Below are 17307 nucleotides of genomic sequence, written 5' to 3' on the forward strand. Positions count from 1 at the left end.
TATTGCGAAGGATGGTGACTCCTTCATGATGGCTCTGTATCAGCGAAAGCTATCTAATACACGGAAATATTCAAACTAAATATAATTTCATCTCATCACGGGTTAACTGAAGTAGGGTATAAACATTCATTCAAACACGGAGCAACAAGCAACCAGCCTATGGCTAAGGATGACGCGACCAGCAGCAACGTTAGAAGTCTGCTCAATCCTATCAGCACAGAGAGTGATTTTAAATATTTTTATATGTTTTTATAGCCAGAGTAAGATCATATTTCGGTGTTAGGTCAACTCTAACTGGTCACCTAAAATAGAGGCGCAAATCAGCAGAGTAAAACTTAGTGGGGGATTTTCATTTCATTAAATTTTGGTCTGACCTAGCCGAACTCCTAAATTTAACAGAGTAAAAAGAATTTTCATAAGTTCAACATAAATTCGACTTAAAAACCAAAAATTCGACAGATAATATACATAATCGTCCGCCGAAACATAGTAGTTTTTATACCTAAACACGAAACTTAAAACTAAACATGAATTTAAACTAAATGAAACATGAATTTAAGCTAAAACTAAACAACGTCGTCATCGTCATCGTCACTCTTGTAGAGGGCAAGCCAATCAGCCCGTGACATCCAACCGCCCATGGAGTCCGGCCATGTGCCATGAGCCGGGAACATGCGCCGCCACTCTTCAATGTGGAAGTCCTTTGCGCCGCCATCGTCCTCATCGTTTGAGAGGACGATGACCTCCCCGTCGGCCCACACTTCGCCTACGCAAAAATGTTTCGCTCCGCCTCCACCAGCTCTGGGTACTTGAGCCAGAGGTCCACCATGTACGCCTCATTGGCGGCCTTCGCCATGATGCGGTCCCTCACCTCCTGGTCCTCCCTACCCAATGCCGCACTCACCAACCCCCACGGCGGCAAAGGCTGCAGCGAACCCTCACTGAACACGAAGCTGGACATGCCATAGGTCGTATTCCTTCACGGCGAGCTCGATGATGTGGAAGGAGCCCACTCAATGCCCTCCTGTGGGTCTCCTGGCCCGTGGAGCCAACTGCGCTCGTGGCGGCGCGGCTCCGAGCTGCGGATGTGTTGTGGGGCCGGCGGGCACGGGATCCGACCATTGGGGTGGCGGGGGATTCGCAGGAGGTGGGAATGGGGGGAGAGACACTGTGAGAGTGAAGATTTTTGACTCCACCATCGAGCAGTGGGGTAAATATAGGGGCGGGATAAGCGATGGAGGAAATTTTACTTATGTTTTTACATTCATTATTTTATGTAACACAATATATATTTTCTTATGCTCTTGTTTGGCTGTCGACATGAAAAATTTGATGGAACATACAAATAGAATGCAGCGATGTTAAAATAGAGCGCGTGAAGAATAACTATTCTACATCGTTGGTGATGAATAGCACAACCCTAGGTAAAATATATTTTTTCCACTCCTCTACAGCGTCCTGGCCAATTTTTTAAACTCACACGTATCCTAGCAGAAAGTTCGTAACATGGTGGGCCCAATAAATAGAGAGAACCAATAGCACAGTGAGACGTATCCTATGCAAAAATTCTAAACCAACGGACCTATTACGCAGGTTTGCTCGTTAACTAATCTTCACCCCCCCCCCCCCCCCCCCCCCCCCTTGATTTTCAGGCGGTGTGGGCCCCTCATCATTCTTTCTTCCAATCAGAAGGTCCCAGCTATGCGTTGAGTCTTCTTCTCTATCTTCTATATGTATGCTTACAAGAGTTCCTGTTTAGCTCCGCCAAACAGGACGCACAAGCAAATCGTTGCCGAAAGAGAATCATCAGCAACAATAGGATAAGGTATATGTGGCCCGTTTTACTTTTGTTAACTATGAACTCTTTGTTATCGTTTGATCCCAAGGGGCGTGTTCATCTTTTTTCGCTGGTTATTATGTTTTCCTGTGCCGCTAGTTACTGTAGTTTTGTGCTCGTATATTTGCCTCAACACAAAAGTAATGAAAACATAGTAAGATGATGGTTATTGCTAGCTAGCTAGCTTGTTCTAGCACAGAGCACAGTCGCCCTTGAACTTTATTGTGTTCCGTTCTGCGTATCCGGGAGCGTCCATGGGAGCGGCTTCCATGGTGGATGGCCTGAAGCCGAGAATAGATTAGTGGTTCTATGTCAATCATGGTCGACAAATATATATCCCACATGAACTATATTCTAGATTTGCATTAGAATTGATTAGATTTGAGTCTGGATAAGCGAAGGCAAGGAAATATTGGATTTATTTGAGGTTTTGGTAACATTTGATATGATTTGGGTATATGTCGTGGAACACCAAGAAAATGTTCATTTAATTTGGTTGAGTTTATACAGGAGGAGTTGGGGGTGGGGGAACATGCGAGGGGTGGTGCCGAATGCGAACGTACAACGACCAACTTCCCTTGAATAGTACAGGTTCCTTAACCCTTCAAAATTAGTTTTAATCGTGTAGCGTCGACGGTTTGGTGCCCCCGAGCATCAACGTTCAGCGTAAGAGCCCACGACTTTAACGTATGTCTGGTGCACGTCACCATCCAAACAAGATTAATTGCATGCTTATTTCTAACAGAATTCCTAGTGACTTAAAAAAAGAACTCCTACCAAAAACTCTTTTTCTAACATGGATCGATTGGGTAGAGTTATGTTTTTCTACATGGGTCTAAGTTGCATACATAAGTTAGCTCACTAAAGTTATCCACCAAGCATATTTTAACGGGATCACACGGGGAGCGGGTAAGGAGAGTAGGAGAATACTCCCATTCCTATCAAACCACTCCAGGATGATTTCTAAACAAATATCATTTATAAGCATAGTAATTATTTCCCGCTCCCCTATCCAGATAATGTAAAATCCGTTTGATTATGTACCCAATAGGGTCCTTAATTCCTCCCCAGTCTTAGTGTACCTGCTCCTTATATGTCAAAGATCCGTTCCAGCAAGGAGAATCCAAGCTCCAACACGTCTTTAATTGTCACTCATCCACCAGACACGCCTTTTCAACCTTTTGCCCTCCTCTCCTTAACTCCTCCTTATAATCTGCGAGGCAAGATCATAGTTCGGCACTGACATGGTTCGCCCCCACAACGCCTCTCCCGCAACCTGTGGTCTAGCATAGGAACAATGTTATCGGCTGTCTAATAGTCTTCCTCCAATGACAGCGTGTAGAAGAGAGGTCTAGCAACATGCTTTGAATCCATTCCAATAATTGTAGGTGATAAGTTGACGGAAGTACACATAGACGTGGAGAGTTCAAGTTGCAAGATGTCAATCTCCTCCATCTCTAGGTGCACTCATCCATGTGCATTTCTATCCCCGTTAACCTCCGAGAACAAGTACATACTCAAGGGGGGTGGTAATCTTGCGTGGAGAGTTCCTCGTGGTTTTCGTCATCACTAGTGGAGATAGAGGAGTGGAGAAATGTACTAGTGCGGTTGGAAAAATAGAGTTCTTAGTTTGCTTGAGTTAATAGAACCATGAATTTTAACTAGCACGTAGGTACAAAAAAATCGCTAGCTATGTGTGCAGTGGTTGTTACTTGTAGGTGTATTCGGTCAATTCTATTTATTTTATTTGGTAAATTTTGGGTTTTCGGTAAATTTGGTTATAATACTTTGGTAAATACAGTATGTTATCCTAAGTAAATACCAAACATTTTCTCATGGTTTTAGTAAATACCAAACTGTCCAAAGTTGATGCGAGTTTGAAATGACCCGACTAATTTAGTATCAATCCTCGAATACGCAATGACATAAACTAATTTATGTGCATCAAACAAAATATTATTAAATTTATCCATTACTAACTAAGCATAAGGTGTGCAAGTTATAGTACATGCCAATGAGACATCAACACAATCATTCACTACTTGGTATTGTTAATTCTTCTTTCACTGATGGTTTCCTTGATAACTGTGGCCATATAGATACAGTTGTTTCTCTAGTACATTAGAGCATTTAGTTTTACTTTTTTGGGTTACTTTTTTGTGTGTTATTTTTAGTTTCCGTAGTACATTAGAGCATTCTTTTCATTGTTATTTACTTAAATAATTGAATTGGAATTTGATTCTCACTTTTAGTACAACAGAAATAACCCAGGACAAAAATTTACTGAACATACGTGTGCACTTTTGCTCCCCGGTGCCTTGTCAATGGTAATTTTCCCTTAGAGTGAGGCAAGATGCATGCATGCATGCAGGAATGTCCGCCGCATGCTAGCATCGTCACATGAATAGATAAATTTGAATTTCAAACGATGTATCTCACGAAAATGTTAATATGATTAATGAGCCATTTACACCGGTGAGTTCATTTCGATGCGGCCTTAAGAAAACACATGTTAGTATGTTTCAACGTATTCATTTCGTCATCTCCAATTGGCAGATTATGTTAACACAGTTGTCGTATTATAAGTAAATGGTTGTCACAATAATTGTGTATAGTCACTGGACATTAGTATTATATGATTTTTAGACATTGCAATGCTTTGTATAGAGAGTAAATATTCATTTCTTAACGACAGGAAAGAGTATCATCAACAGATGCAAGTACCATGAAGCAAGTCTTCTAGTCGCATATACTAACATTCAGTAATCTAGCAACCTACTTAATTTAATCTGGCAACTAATTAAGTGGCTCATAATCTTGCGACAAGGTGACAATGATCTGGAGAATACCGATGAAAAAATAGTTGAAACATATGGGTATAGGATCAAGTTTCGAAGATCTCTCAACGCAAAAGCCAACGATGGCATCTAGGAGGGGTTGGCGCATGAGAAGGCAGCGATGTGGCTCCGTTCCTTAGATGTCCAGTCCATGACAAACGAAATTGATTTGGTTTGGTTCGGTTTTGAGCAGCTTGACTTAGTCGGGCGCTAACGGCTCTTTGGACATTGTTGAGTCGACATAAATGCAATAGTTGTACCAATATTTAAGAGATGATGGTCCTATTTTCCTAAAAAGATTTGTCGCCATGTACGATCATCTGGTCTACATTTTACTATTCTGGTGCAGATCTAACGGACGACGTGGCAGCAACAAGTTGGACACACGTTGCAAAGGGACGTCGACATAACTAATGGGTCAAGGTCAACATGAGCAATCTATATCCCAGTTCAAGTAAGCTCCATTTTTTTTTATGAAAGGGGCCACACGACCCCCATTTTCGTTATGAAAATGGATTTGTTTACAAGGCATCAAACCAACATTACATCACTGATCTAGAAGCCACATGAGGATGCTCCAGCCTATCAAGCCTAATCATCACACCACTGATATATATCACCACATCGGGATGCTCCAATCTGTCCAAAACTAGCCATGAAAGGGCCTAGTGCTACGCTAGCTACAAAGGTATCAATAGACTAAAGGACGATAACCAAAGTAACATAAAGGCTTTGAAGCCAGCAAGCATTTCCAGCGGCTAGCTTCACAAAATCCTTCTCACATGCGGCGCCAAACCATGCCCTCCTCTGAAGATATCACGAATCACGCTCACGATACGTCTAGACACCTAATGAAGCATGCTTTGCATCCCTCTTTTCTGCAGATTTTTCCAAGAGTAAAGTAGGGAACAAACAAGAAAGATAATGTCAGTAGGATCTCTAGGCATAACACTTTGAAAACAGGATTTGTTCCTTGTTTTCCATATAGACCATAGGAGAGCAGCAGTACCCAATAAAACAACTACTCTATCTTTGCCAGTATAGCTAGACAACCAGTTCTGGCATAGGTCAAAAAAAGATATTGGATCTCTCTGGTTCCCTAGAGCACATCCCACAATATTCCACAGGAACTTAGCTAAGGAACAAAAGAAAAATAAATGATTCACACTCTCTTCATAGTCACAAAATTCACAAAACTTAGCACCTTTCCAGCCTTTTTTACTGAGGTTGTCCTTGGTCAGAATCCTATTTTTGATTACTAACCAAGAGAATGCCTTAACTTTAAGAGGCATCTTCATCCTCCATGCTTTTTAAAAGGGAAAACAACTTATCTAGCTATAAGATAGTGATACAGAGATTTAACGGAAAAGCTACCGGAGTTTGTAAGTAACCATTTAACTTTGTCAGGCTTATCCGACAAAATCACCGGACCACATACATATCAAGTAACTTATTCCACATATTAAGAGTCTGCCCATGTAAACATCTTCTGAACCTAATACAACTAAACTCCAAGGTAAATACCTTTGCAACAGTAACATGTTTGCAAAAAGTTAAATTATAAAGACGAGGAAAAATCAACAAAGAGGTTTATCCTTTATCCACGCATCTTCCCAAAATCTAATCTTACGTCCATCCCCCACAATTCTCTGACAATAGCTAAAGAAGATATTATTAACTTCCATTAAGCCATTCCAAAAGTGGGAGTTGTTAAGAGATGACTCGCATTGAGTCAAAGTTTTCTTCTTCAGATACTTTGCTCTAATCAACTCCTGCCAGTCCCCCTCCTTATTTTCTAGTCTCCAGAGCCACTTACAAAGAAGACTAACATTTTTAACATCTAGATTAGTAACCCCCAGTCCTCCCTGGTCCCTAGGTTGGCACACATCATTCTAGTTGACCAGGTGGTACTTCCACACTCCCTCCCTTTCTTTCCAAACCAAATGAGCTCGGAAAAAAAATCAAAACGTTTACCCACACCTTTAGGCAATGTAAAGAAGGAAAGCATGTGATTAGGGAACTACTGAAGCAAGTCTCAGTTAGAATGAGTCTCTCTCCCATAGGAAGCAAGCTCCCTTGCCAGGTAGCTGCTTTCTTCTCACCTTTCTCCTCAGCAGGTTTCCAATCGCTATTACTAAGTTTCTCGTAGTGCAGAGGCATACCCAGGTAGAGAAAAGGAAAGGTTCCAATTGTGCAAGTACAGATCTGAGCATATTCCTTCTATCTTACTTCCGCCTCACCAAAGCAGTAAACCTCGCTTTAAAAAATTAATCTTTAGACCAGTCAAGTGCTCAAAGACACAAAGAATGATTTTAAGATTCCTAGCTCCTTCCAAGTCGTTCTCGAAACAAAAAATCGTGTCGTCAGCATATTGTAAAAAAGAAAGGCCACCTTCATAAATCTGAGGGGCTGGACCTTTTATAAACCCTTGCTCGTGAGCCCTTCCAACCAGCGTCACCAGGACATCAGTAGCTATATTAAACAACAAGGGGGAGAAGGGATCCCCCTGCCTTAGACCTTTTCTAGTAGTAAAATAATTACCCAACATATCATTTAAAGTAATAGCCACTTTCCCATCAACAATGGCTGACTTGGTCCACTGAATAAACTTTTCAGGGAAACCTTTCATCTCTAACACAGAAAGCATAAAGTCCCAGTTAATTTTATCATAAGCTTTCTCAAAATCGACTTTAAAAAGCACACCAAAGAGCTTGTTTCTATGAAGATAGTGCATGATATCATGCAACATTACTACATTATCCAACAAATAACACCCTTTAATAAACGCTGTTTGGATCTTAGACACTAGCTTGTCAGCAACTAACATAGCTCTAGTGTTCAAAACCTGGGTAAAAATCTTAAAAGGAACATTAAGCATACAAATAGGTCTATACATTTGAATCTTATCAACTCCCTAGCCTTTGGCAATCAATGTAATAACACCATAATTTAGCCTAGAGAGGTCCAATTTGCCATAAAAAATCATTAAACAGCTGAAGTAGATCAGAACAAATTAAATCCCAAAATACTTGGTAAAATTCAATGGGCACTCCATCGGGGCCAGCCGCTCGGTTACGTTTCATAGAGAAGACATCAAGCTTGATCTCTTCCAAGGAGAATCTAGCAGTCCACATTTTCTTATCTTTAATGTCTAAACAAGCAGGAACAGGAATATTTAGGGAGATAGGTAAAAGGCCTACAGGACCAAAAAGATCTTTATAGAACTTGGTAGCATAGTCCAATAGCTCCTTATCACCCTGTATAACAACCCCATCCTGCACAAAACGAAAGATCTTGTTCTTTCTTTTCCTACGGCTCGCCTTAATCATAAAATATCTAGTGATGTTATTCCCTTCCTTGAGATCTCTCTCTTTAGAGCGCTGATACCATTTGATTTCCTCCTCTCTCAAAATCTTATTCAAACTACACTGAAGGTCTTTTCTAAGTTCATAGTCAGCTACTGATAACCCAGTTAGCTCACATCTCCTATCAAGATCATCTAGTTGAGAACTCAGAGTGTTCCTTTTTTTCCTATAAGCCCCCTCCACATTGAGATTCCAGCCTTTCAGGCATCTTCTCAAATTCCTCATCTTCTGCATCCAAATGGCCAAATTATCCTTGCCATTCACATTAGTTATAATTCTTTCCCTATTCCAATGAGATTTTTTCAGTTGCATCTAAAACTCCATGTTTCCATGTACATATAGCAACCAGCTGAGCTGATAGACCGGACATTCTCATAAAAAAGATATTCATAGACGAGCGAAAGTGCTCTTGTGAGCCCCAGCTCACTTGACCTCAGATCAAGGTTTTTTCCTAGATTCCGAACTTTTTTCGGTAGCCACAGAAAAACCCGGTTTCCGGAAAATCTCCCGGAAAATAGATAGTACTACCTAGTGGTAGTTACCCCCACCCTAGCACATCCGATCTCGTTATAATTCTGGGCTGTGATTAACGGGTTGAGTTGTAAAACTAGTTGATTCATCTCCCCCATGCCCAATAGGAAAAAAGAACCAGATAATTCCAATTTTAATGCATGGCCCGGAATATAGCTAGCCTCCCGTATGCATGGACACATATACTTAAACTCTATATAGTTCACACTACATTTTCTCTTTTCTTTTTGAGGGGAACTTCGCTGCCTTTTTATTGCCTAAACGGCCTCAACCGAGATAATGTAAGCCCCATGTACAACGAGCTGAGTACTCCAAGGTGGCACCTTCAAAAAGGGCGCAACACCATAGCACCACCACCGCCTGATCCAAGAATCAAGGTTTTCCCTTGAAGCAACATGAAGAACGACGAGTAACTGTATAGATGCCTTCAAGAAGGAAACAACGCCCATAGGCGTTGCCTTCATCGTCCTGACAGGCCACGAAGGACCGCCGCACTGATGCCACCGACTGTCACAAAATGGCCACCATGCCCCCCGCACGGCCATGGCACTTAAGCCAACACCTAAGCCACGAGCTCTGCCTACAAGCACCTCGTCTCCCACCACCAAGGCTGCCGCCCCGGCATCACTGGCTCCAACTCCATACCTGGCCCATACTTGCAACCAAGACGACAAAAGAGAGGGCAGGAAGGCACCTCCTTCCCCACACCTGTACAGTACCGATGTCCACAACCCCCCTCCCCACCCCAACTCACCCTTGCTCCTTCCGGGTAAAGGCAAGATCCCCGGTAGCGCACGACCACCCGATGGGAGGTAAGGTTGAAGTCATGTGGCCCTCCTGTCGATGAATTAACGCTCAATAGTGAGCAGAGGTGGGAAATTCCATCCGTTTGGCACATCATGCATAGGCATGGCTTGGGAATGGAGCAGAACCGCTCTCGTACTGACGCCACCGCCGGGAAGACCGCCTGCAGTGCCATCCACTACTACCACACCTGCCGCAAGCAGCATGTATTACACTACCCGAGGCGAAGACGACCACGCAGGCAACCGCTTGCTCGCGACTCCCAGAACTGGACCGCCAGCTCCAGCTGCCAAAGCTCAGCCCCCCGCCACACGCCTAAGCCCTCGGTGTTGCCGGCCTCTATCCAATGCCCACCAAGGACCGCCGCCGTATCCAGCCGTTGACGCACATAGATCGGGAGTGCGCGCTGGCCACCGCCACTTCATGGGGGCGGGAGAATTGGGCGATGATGCTCATGGAACCGCCCTGCTACCACAGTCATTGGATCCTGCCCGGGCATCGCCAGCGGTGCCTCAAGCAGCAGCACGAGAAGAAGGGGGAAGGAGGGGACTTCGGCTGCACGCGGTTATCGCCCCCCGTGTCGCGAGAGAGGCGGGCGACAGGGACACGAGGGGTTTTCGAACATCGATTTTTCTAAGACATCCACAAATCTCATTCCATCACAAAAATTTGAACCCTGGTAAAACACACATCCACGTTTGTTGCCAAAAAAATTTCAGCATGGAGCTTGTGTGCGTATGCTGACATATATAGTTAACGGGGACGTACACTCCATAGAGCTTGCATGTCCGCTCAAAACTTCCTCCGCCGGCTTTGTAAGTCGGACACTGATGATCTTTTTGCCATCAATTTTATTAGTGAAATGTGTGTTATATATATCAGGGGAATCGCCATTGAATGAAGTTTTAAAATATATACCTTTAATCTATGCTATATTACACAAATTTCGTTTTTGACTACCTGCCTTTAATCTCAAACTACCCGCTATATTTTTGACATTGTGTACCCACCTCCAACAACGAGCTTGGTAGCTATACCCATTAAAACCATGTGAAACTTGTGTATGCTAGAAATAGTCTGTATATATCAAACACATAATAAAATAGACCCAAAACAAATAAAGATGGTTTTGTGCATCATGATGATGCAGAGGCCGGGGGTAATCCTCCATTTCCAAAAAAAGAAAAAAAAAATAGACCCAAAACACTACTCTTCTCTTAGATATAGTAGTTTTCTAAACCACACACATGCAATCGAAAGAAGACCCCGAACTTAATTATCGTCTCCCATGCATGTGTGCTTCAGGACAAAGCTGCGTATGCCGTTGGATTTGGTGTCTGTGTTTCTCGCCTTCACACTGGAAAGCAGCCTAGACAATTTCCGAAGGGCATCTCCTGATGAGGAGTTGATATCGGGTGCATTGGAGATTACTCTTTGCTTCCCCTGCATGGTTCTGAGATTCTACATGATGGCAGCCAATCTGTCATTCATGCCTCCAAACATCCTGATTTTCATGGACACCGGCGCTGCCGTACTTGCCTGTTATGTGCTACTACTGGACATCAACTGGAGCTTCAGATGGCTCACCATGTTCCCCGTCATGGGCATTGTTTTCATATATGCCCTGTCACGGCTGTACTCGAAGCCCTATACTCGAGGTGAAGATCGTGAAGAGGCCGGGATTATCCCCTGTTCAAAAATAAAAGAAGGTGAAGATCGTGAAGAGGCCGCGGTTATCTCCTGTTCACAAATAAAAGAAGGTGAAGATCGTGAAGAGGACGCGCTTACCTTCTATTCACAAATAAAACAAGATGGTGATGATGGCCATTGCAAGGCAAACCAAGGCAGTAAAGGAGAAAATTTGTCGACGAGGAATACAGAAGAATCTAGCAATGAGAAGATCACTAGGGTAATATTTCTGCAGCTTGAGTTCATAGGGATAATAACGTTCGGGGCGCTATGGGCGATGGACGAGCTGCTACTTGATGAGCATGCAACTGACAGGTTCACCATCTCCCAGTTCCTCCTGTTCCTGAGCTTTATACTGGCAGCACTGACGTCCATGATGAAGAGACTGCCTACTGACGTCTCCCCGGGCATTGCACCGGCATCGGAGTTGCTCCACAAGACCTTGCTTGTACTCCTGCTGGTGACAGCGCACACGGTGGCCGCGGAGGCGCTGGGCGAGGAAGTGATTCTCCTCTGCATGCCAGAGGTTATCCCAGTTGTGCTAATCTGGTTCAGTATTCACCACGGCTCCGTCAGCGACCAGGTGATTGAAACTTATAAAAGGTGGGAATGGCGCATTTCTCTAGGTGCAGTGGTAGCTCTTTTTTTGGCCAAGATTGATGAGTCCGTGCGCCCCGGCTGGTGCACGACAATATTTGTTTGCTGTGCCATCTCAGGGCTCCTGGCCAACTACGTTGTGTTCATGCTAAGTCATTGGCCAGGGCAAGAACCGGCTGATGACAAGCAGGAACCAGGGAAGCTTCTTGTTCAACCCGCCGATGACAAGCAGGATCCGGGGAAGCTGGATGTACAAGCCGCTGATGGAAAGCAGGATCCAGGGAAGCTGGCTGTGGAATTACTGAAGCATTGGGCAAATGACTTACTGATAGCCGCAGCTGCGTTGCTGCTAGTCAGGTATCTGCTCGTTCACGGGCTTGGTTGGAAAGAAGCACTTACTGCACTAAGCCAAACCTTTGAACGATTGATTTCAGCAGTGAGAGGACACACAAATACTTTTTGGTCCATCATGCCATTACTATGTTCTGCCCTATTCAATTTGTTGTCCAGTTCAATGAACCTCCACAAGGATTCCCCAGGAATAGCAACAGTGCAATGGAGCTTTGGTATTTGCTATAATGTGTTGATTGTACTTCATATGTTCTTCTTTACAGGTGATGTATCCCATACTCTATATTATAAGTACAATAGTATTGCCTTACTTTGGAAAGGAATGCAGCGCATTCTTGTAATATGAAATGATTAATGTATTGCACGGTACAAAATGCACGATCATTGTATGAATAATGTATTGGCACAAATGCCCGTGGGTAACAACGGGATATATTGTGATATATTGTTACATGTGTCATGCCTCCACTTATTTCTATCCGTCCTCAACTCACTACATGACACGGCGTGCATAATGATTGTGTAAAAAAAATGTCAACGACACTTTTTCTTATAATATGCTCGGCAGTCCACGTCCTCCATCCTGTCGACATCCGCGGGGCAGGCCCCGTAGTGGCATTGCTCAACGATCAGGCATGACGTCGTCGGGCTGTGTTGAACCACCGCATGCAATCTGCGGTTGGGATCCCGGCGAGCAGGACCAGTTTGTCCGGATGGTTGAGCAGGGTGTGCTCGTACACGGTGCCCATGTTTAGCCACTACGCTTACACCGACGGACGCGGACTTGAACGCTGGTGATTGCGAGAACGTCTCAGGTATGTACTCATACCGTGGAATCGGGTGCTTCCCTATCTATCCCTCCCTAATAATAAAAGGGCTATTGCTTCTTCCTTCCTAAATTTTCGTCCGCTTGTCATCAGCGCCAAATTTTCGTCCGTCGTCATTACCAAATTTTCGTCACCCCAATAGGCCTCAGCCCCAAAAAGATAGAAGAAAAATATAAGTGCCCTACTTGGAATTGAACTCCCATCCTCTTCTTCAATTCTAAAGGACAATTCCGACTAGACAAGCGGGCGATTGTGTCATGGAAATAGATTTGTTTGTTTTATATTGTCCCACCTTGCTTCTTTACATGAAATCTCACCCGCTTATATACGTGATATCAATAATAAGTAGGCCTATAGAAGCGGTTAATAAGAGTGAGGCCCTGTTTGGTTCATAAGTCCTAGGATTTTTTTTAGTCCCAACTAAAACGTCCCTAGTCCCTAAAAAGTCCCCCCTGTTTGTTTCCAGAGACTAAAAAGTCCCTAGTCCCTTCCTAGAGGTTATTAAATGACCATGTTGCCCCTAGTATATAGAAAAATAACAATCAAACAACACCATGGGATGGCGGGCCAATGGATGCATGGAGGGGCATTGTTGGAAAAGTCTCAAAAAGTCCCAAAAAAGACTCTCCTTGAGAGTCTTCTTCATTTAGTCTCAAATGCCTAGTTTAGTCCCTAAAAAGTCCCTCCCGTTTGGTAAAAAAGTCTCTAAAAGGGACTTTTTCTAGTCCCTACACAAAAAAGTCCCTGGAAACAAACACCCCCTGAATCGGTCTCTCCACATGACGAAAATTGGGGAAATATAATGGGAAAGAGATCCGCCCAATTAAGGGGGGGTATATGAGATCTTAATGAGCTAATTAAGCGGGTTAATTGAGGGGCGAATTAATGAGAGAGAGAAGAGCCAATCCTGCTCATGCACGCACACGCGCATCCAGAAGCCGCGAAGGGCAAGGCCAAGAAAAGCGCATGTAACAAAATTCATGCGGGCCGCTCAACTTTGTTGGCCCACAAAGACACGTGGCAAAGGGCAAGGCCGAGAAAAGCGCATGCAACAAAATTCATGCGGGCCGTTTAACTTTGTTGGCCTACAAACACACGTGGCCCTCTAATTATTGGCCCTGCAGAAAAATTCCTTCCGGATCCCTTCATCTCTGAGCCAGACTAGAAATAATTCAATCTCAACTTCAATATTTCTACTGCAAGTGCCAGTTGGATCGGGGTTTGTGTCCTTCACGGACTCAACTACCACATGAAAGTCGGAGAAAAAACATCATCTAGGATTAGACAATATATTAGACAAATATATATGCGCAGGTTAGGACCACATAGGCCTGGACGATTTGTACACAGAAGCAAATACAAAACAAATTATCCTAGAGTCATGGTCGTAGAGTCTAATCTCAATGAAGTTGTTGTTCTGGACCAGAAAAAAGATGACATGCTTAAGGTCTCTGAAGGTGGACATGTCAGAGGTGGTATGGAGGAACAATTGCATCTAGGTAAATTTACTTCAACAGAAGTGTTGCGTGTATGACATTTTTGTTATCTGATGTCAATATAATATTCTTCGTCGCTATGCATCTGTGGTCCGATCTTTGATGCCGTACTGAACTCGGATGAAAAATGTTGTGCGTATAGTGGTGCTCTTACTTCAATATCATTTTTTCCTAAATTACATGCAGAAAAAAATTGACACTCTGTCAACATAGCCACCAACATTGATTGACTTACTCATGCTTATCTCAAACTTTGTTTAGGAATACCACTACAAAAATATAATACTTGAACAAAAGAATATAGTAAACAAAAGTACATTAATTTATTAAAAGAACTTATAAGTACCTACATATGTTCAATTTATGATGCAAAATCTAATCTGTTTCTTCATTATAGTAAACATGACAGATTCATACAATATAGAAAACCCGCATGCAGTGAAGCAATTTGGGTCACTATCTCCAGTCCTGGACGCCAAGGAACAAAGAAATAGAAGATATAGGGAGCGGTATGCACGGATGACCAATGAAGAAAAACAGAAAAAATTGAAAAAGCGAAGTCAAGCCTATCAGCAAAACAAAACAAATAAAGATTCAACTCAGTTGCAAAAAAAAAAATACACACAAGGGAGGAAGAAATATACAAATATGGAGGAAGCACAAAAGACAAGACAATGTGAAAGAGAAAGGCAGAAATATGCAAATATGGAGCCAGAGCAAAAGAAAGCTAGATTTAGACAAATTGCAGCTAATCGTGAATTGAAGTGCAACACACCATGCAAAGAATCAATTGCGATCGAGAACCCAGCATATGTCGAAACTGAAGAAGAATTAGTACATCTATACGACGAGGACTTCACCATTAGAATGCACACAGCAAAAGCATATATGCATGCATGGTCGAAGAAGTATATGCAATTTTTATTATCTTATGTAATCACACTTCTGTGTTTCTTCTTCATGTCTAGAAGAAGACTAACAAGATGCTTCATTTGGTTGTGTGTAATATTGAGATATGCATGTATGCTAATTTTCTTTCCCCGTAGCAACGCACGGGCATGTTTCCTAGTTGTTAATAAAAAGGATTACACACTACGAGAGGAGGGCACATAGTCAACTGACTCCCCCTCTCGTCCTCCTCCCTCTCCGCCGCCCGTCCCTCCCGAGTCGCCCCTGTGCGGCGGCTGGGAGACCCCAGATCTCGTCGCCCCCGACTCCCCCTCTCTCCTCCTCCCTTGCAGCCGCCCGAGGGCGCGGCCAGGCAAAGCCTTGCCGTCGCCGGCGGCGGGGGGGGGGGGGGGGGGGACTAGGTGCCCTCCCGCTCGTGAGGAGCTGGCGCGGGCCGGCGCCCCCAGGCCGGAGCGTGGCGTGTGACCGGACGTCACGATGGGGGCTGGCGGCGCTCCAAGGATCCCATTCCCCATGGCAGGCGGCTTCAAGATCTGGGGCGCCACGGTCGCCAGGGACGGCGGCGGCATGACCAAATCGGCGGCGGCGCGGCCGGATCTGGGCTCAGGCGTGAGCTTGGTCTTCGGGTCACGGTCGGCGCGATGGCGAGTGCGACACGTCGGTAGCTGGACGGATCTGCGGGATTCCATCTGTGTCTGGTCCTTGACAACCCAGGCAACTCCGGGGAAACCCTAGATCTCCAGTCCTGGACGCCAAGGAACAAAGAAATAGAAGATATAGGGAGCGGTATGCACGGATGACCAATGAAGAAAAACAGAAAAAATTGAAAAAGCGAAGTCAAGCCTATCAGCAAAACAAAACAAATAAAGATTCAACTCAGTTGCAAAAAAAAAAATACACACAAGGGAGGAAGAAATATACAAATATGGAGGAAGCACAAAAGACAAGACAATGTGAAAGAGAAAGGCAGAAATATGCAAATATGGAGCCAGAGCAAAAGAAAGCTAGATTTAGACAAATTGCAGCTAATCGTGAATTGAAGTGCAACACACCGTGCAAAGAATCAATTGCGATCGAGAACCCAGCATATGTCGAAACTGAAGAAGAATTAGTACATCTATACGACGAGGACTTCACCGTTAGCATGCACACAGCAAAAGCATATATGCATGCATGGTCGAAGAAGTATATGCAATTTTTATTATCTTATGTAATCACACTTCTGTGTTTCTTCTTCATGTCTAGAAGAAGACTAACAAGATGCTTCATTTGGTTTTGTGTAATATTGAGATATGCATGTATGCTATTTTCTTTCCCCGTAGCAACGCACGGGCATGTTTCCTAGTATAAGCTCATAGATTAATATTTCTTTCGGGTCTATCTTATTCTGTCTCAATTGTTTGCTTTCATTAGTCACCTTTGCTTCCTTATTCCTTCCTTATATTCCTTCAGGTCTTCATTATATCTTCGAAAACACTAACGCCCACACGTGTGGACGTTAATCAACTCAACCACACGCCTCCATCGCCGTTCAACAGTTTCTGCACGAATCATGGCACGTTTCGGCTGATTTTGTGTGCCACGTAGGACAAGTCGCGTGTGTGGTGTGTGAGAGAATTTGCCCACACGCCGGTTGCCTCCCCGCAGTCAACAGTTGCCACTCGGGGGTGTGCGGTGGAACTGATTTGCGCCCGCACGCCACGCCCGACTGCGGTTGCCGTCAACCACGTCGCGCGCTTCGCCCCCCTCCCCTCACGGTTCCATTTACTCCCCACTTCATTACTCGCACAACCCACCCCGCAGTTCAGTCGAGTTGAAGAGAAGGCGAGAGGAGAAGGCGACGGCAGAGGCGGAAGAGTCGACGGCATTCGCGGCCGTCGGTGGGACTCGCCGGACCGGAGCGTCTTCGCCGGAGCTCCTGCAGATTGAAGGTAATGCTCCTCCCCACGCTTAAATTCCTTGCCTGCATTTCTCCCCTCTCCTCCGTGGTCGATGTTCCGCTCGAGATTCATCGAGAATCATGCAGTTCGCGATGCGCTGGTGTTCCCGCCGGCGGCGGAGTCT

General features: G+C 44.2%; 1 protein-coding gene across 5 annotated transcripts; it reads left to right on the forward strand.

Annotated features, from left to right (window-relative positions):
- Positions 1 to 1547: 1547 nt before the first annotated feature.
- LOC109737674 (uncharacterized) lies at positions 1548 to 12464 on the forward strand. 5 transcript variants are annotated; one of them, XM_040388688.3, is made up of 4 exons: positions 1548 to 1825; positions 2348 to 2428; positions 5024 to 5128; positions 10680 to 12464. In XM_040388688.3, the coding sequence occupies exons 3-4, from the start codon at positions 5088 to 5090 to the stop codon at positions 12355 to 12357; spliced, it is 1719 nt and encodes a 572-aa protein (XP_040244622.1). In that variant the 5' UTR covers positions 1548 to 1825; positions 2348 to 2428; positions 5024 to 5087; the 3' UTR covers positions 12358 to 12464. The 5 variants fall into 5 exon arrangements, with proteins under 5 accessions (XP_040244622.1, XP_020152387.1, XP_073355759.1 ...); XM_073499658.1 differs by lacking the exon at positions 2348 to 2428 and having other exon boundaries at positions 1663 to 1825; positions 10680 to 11283; positions 11395 to 12464; XM_073499657.1 differs by having other exon boundaries at positions 1758 to 1825; positions 5024 to 5097.
- The last annotated feature ends 4843 nt before the right edge of the window (positions 12465 to 17307 follow it).

Source organism: Aegilops tauschii, chromosome 5 (genome assembly GCF_002575655.3).
Source record: "Aegilops tauschii subsp. strangulata cultivar AL8/78 chromosome 5, Aet v6.0, whole genome shotgun sequence".
NCBI lineage: Eukaryota > Viridiplantae > Streptophyta > Magnoliopsida > Poales > Poaceae > Aegilops > Aegilops tauschii.

Coding starts and splice junctions, on each gene's coding strand:
- LOC109737674 (XM_040388688.3), top strand. CDS start 5,088: ATGGGTCAAGGTCAACATGAGCAATCTATATCCCAGTTCAA. Junction 5,129..10,679: donor CAATCTATATCCCAGTTCAA/GTAAGCTCCATT, acceptor TGTGTGCTTCAG/GACAAAGCTGCGTATGCCGT.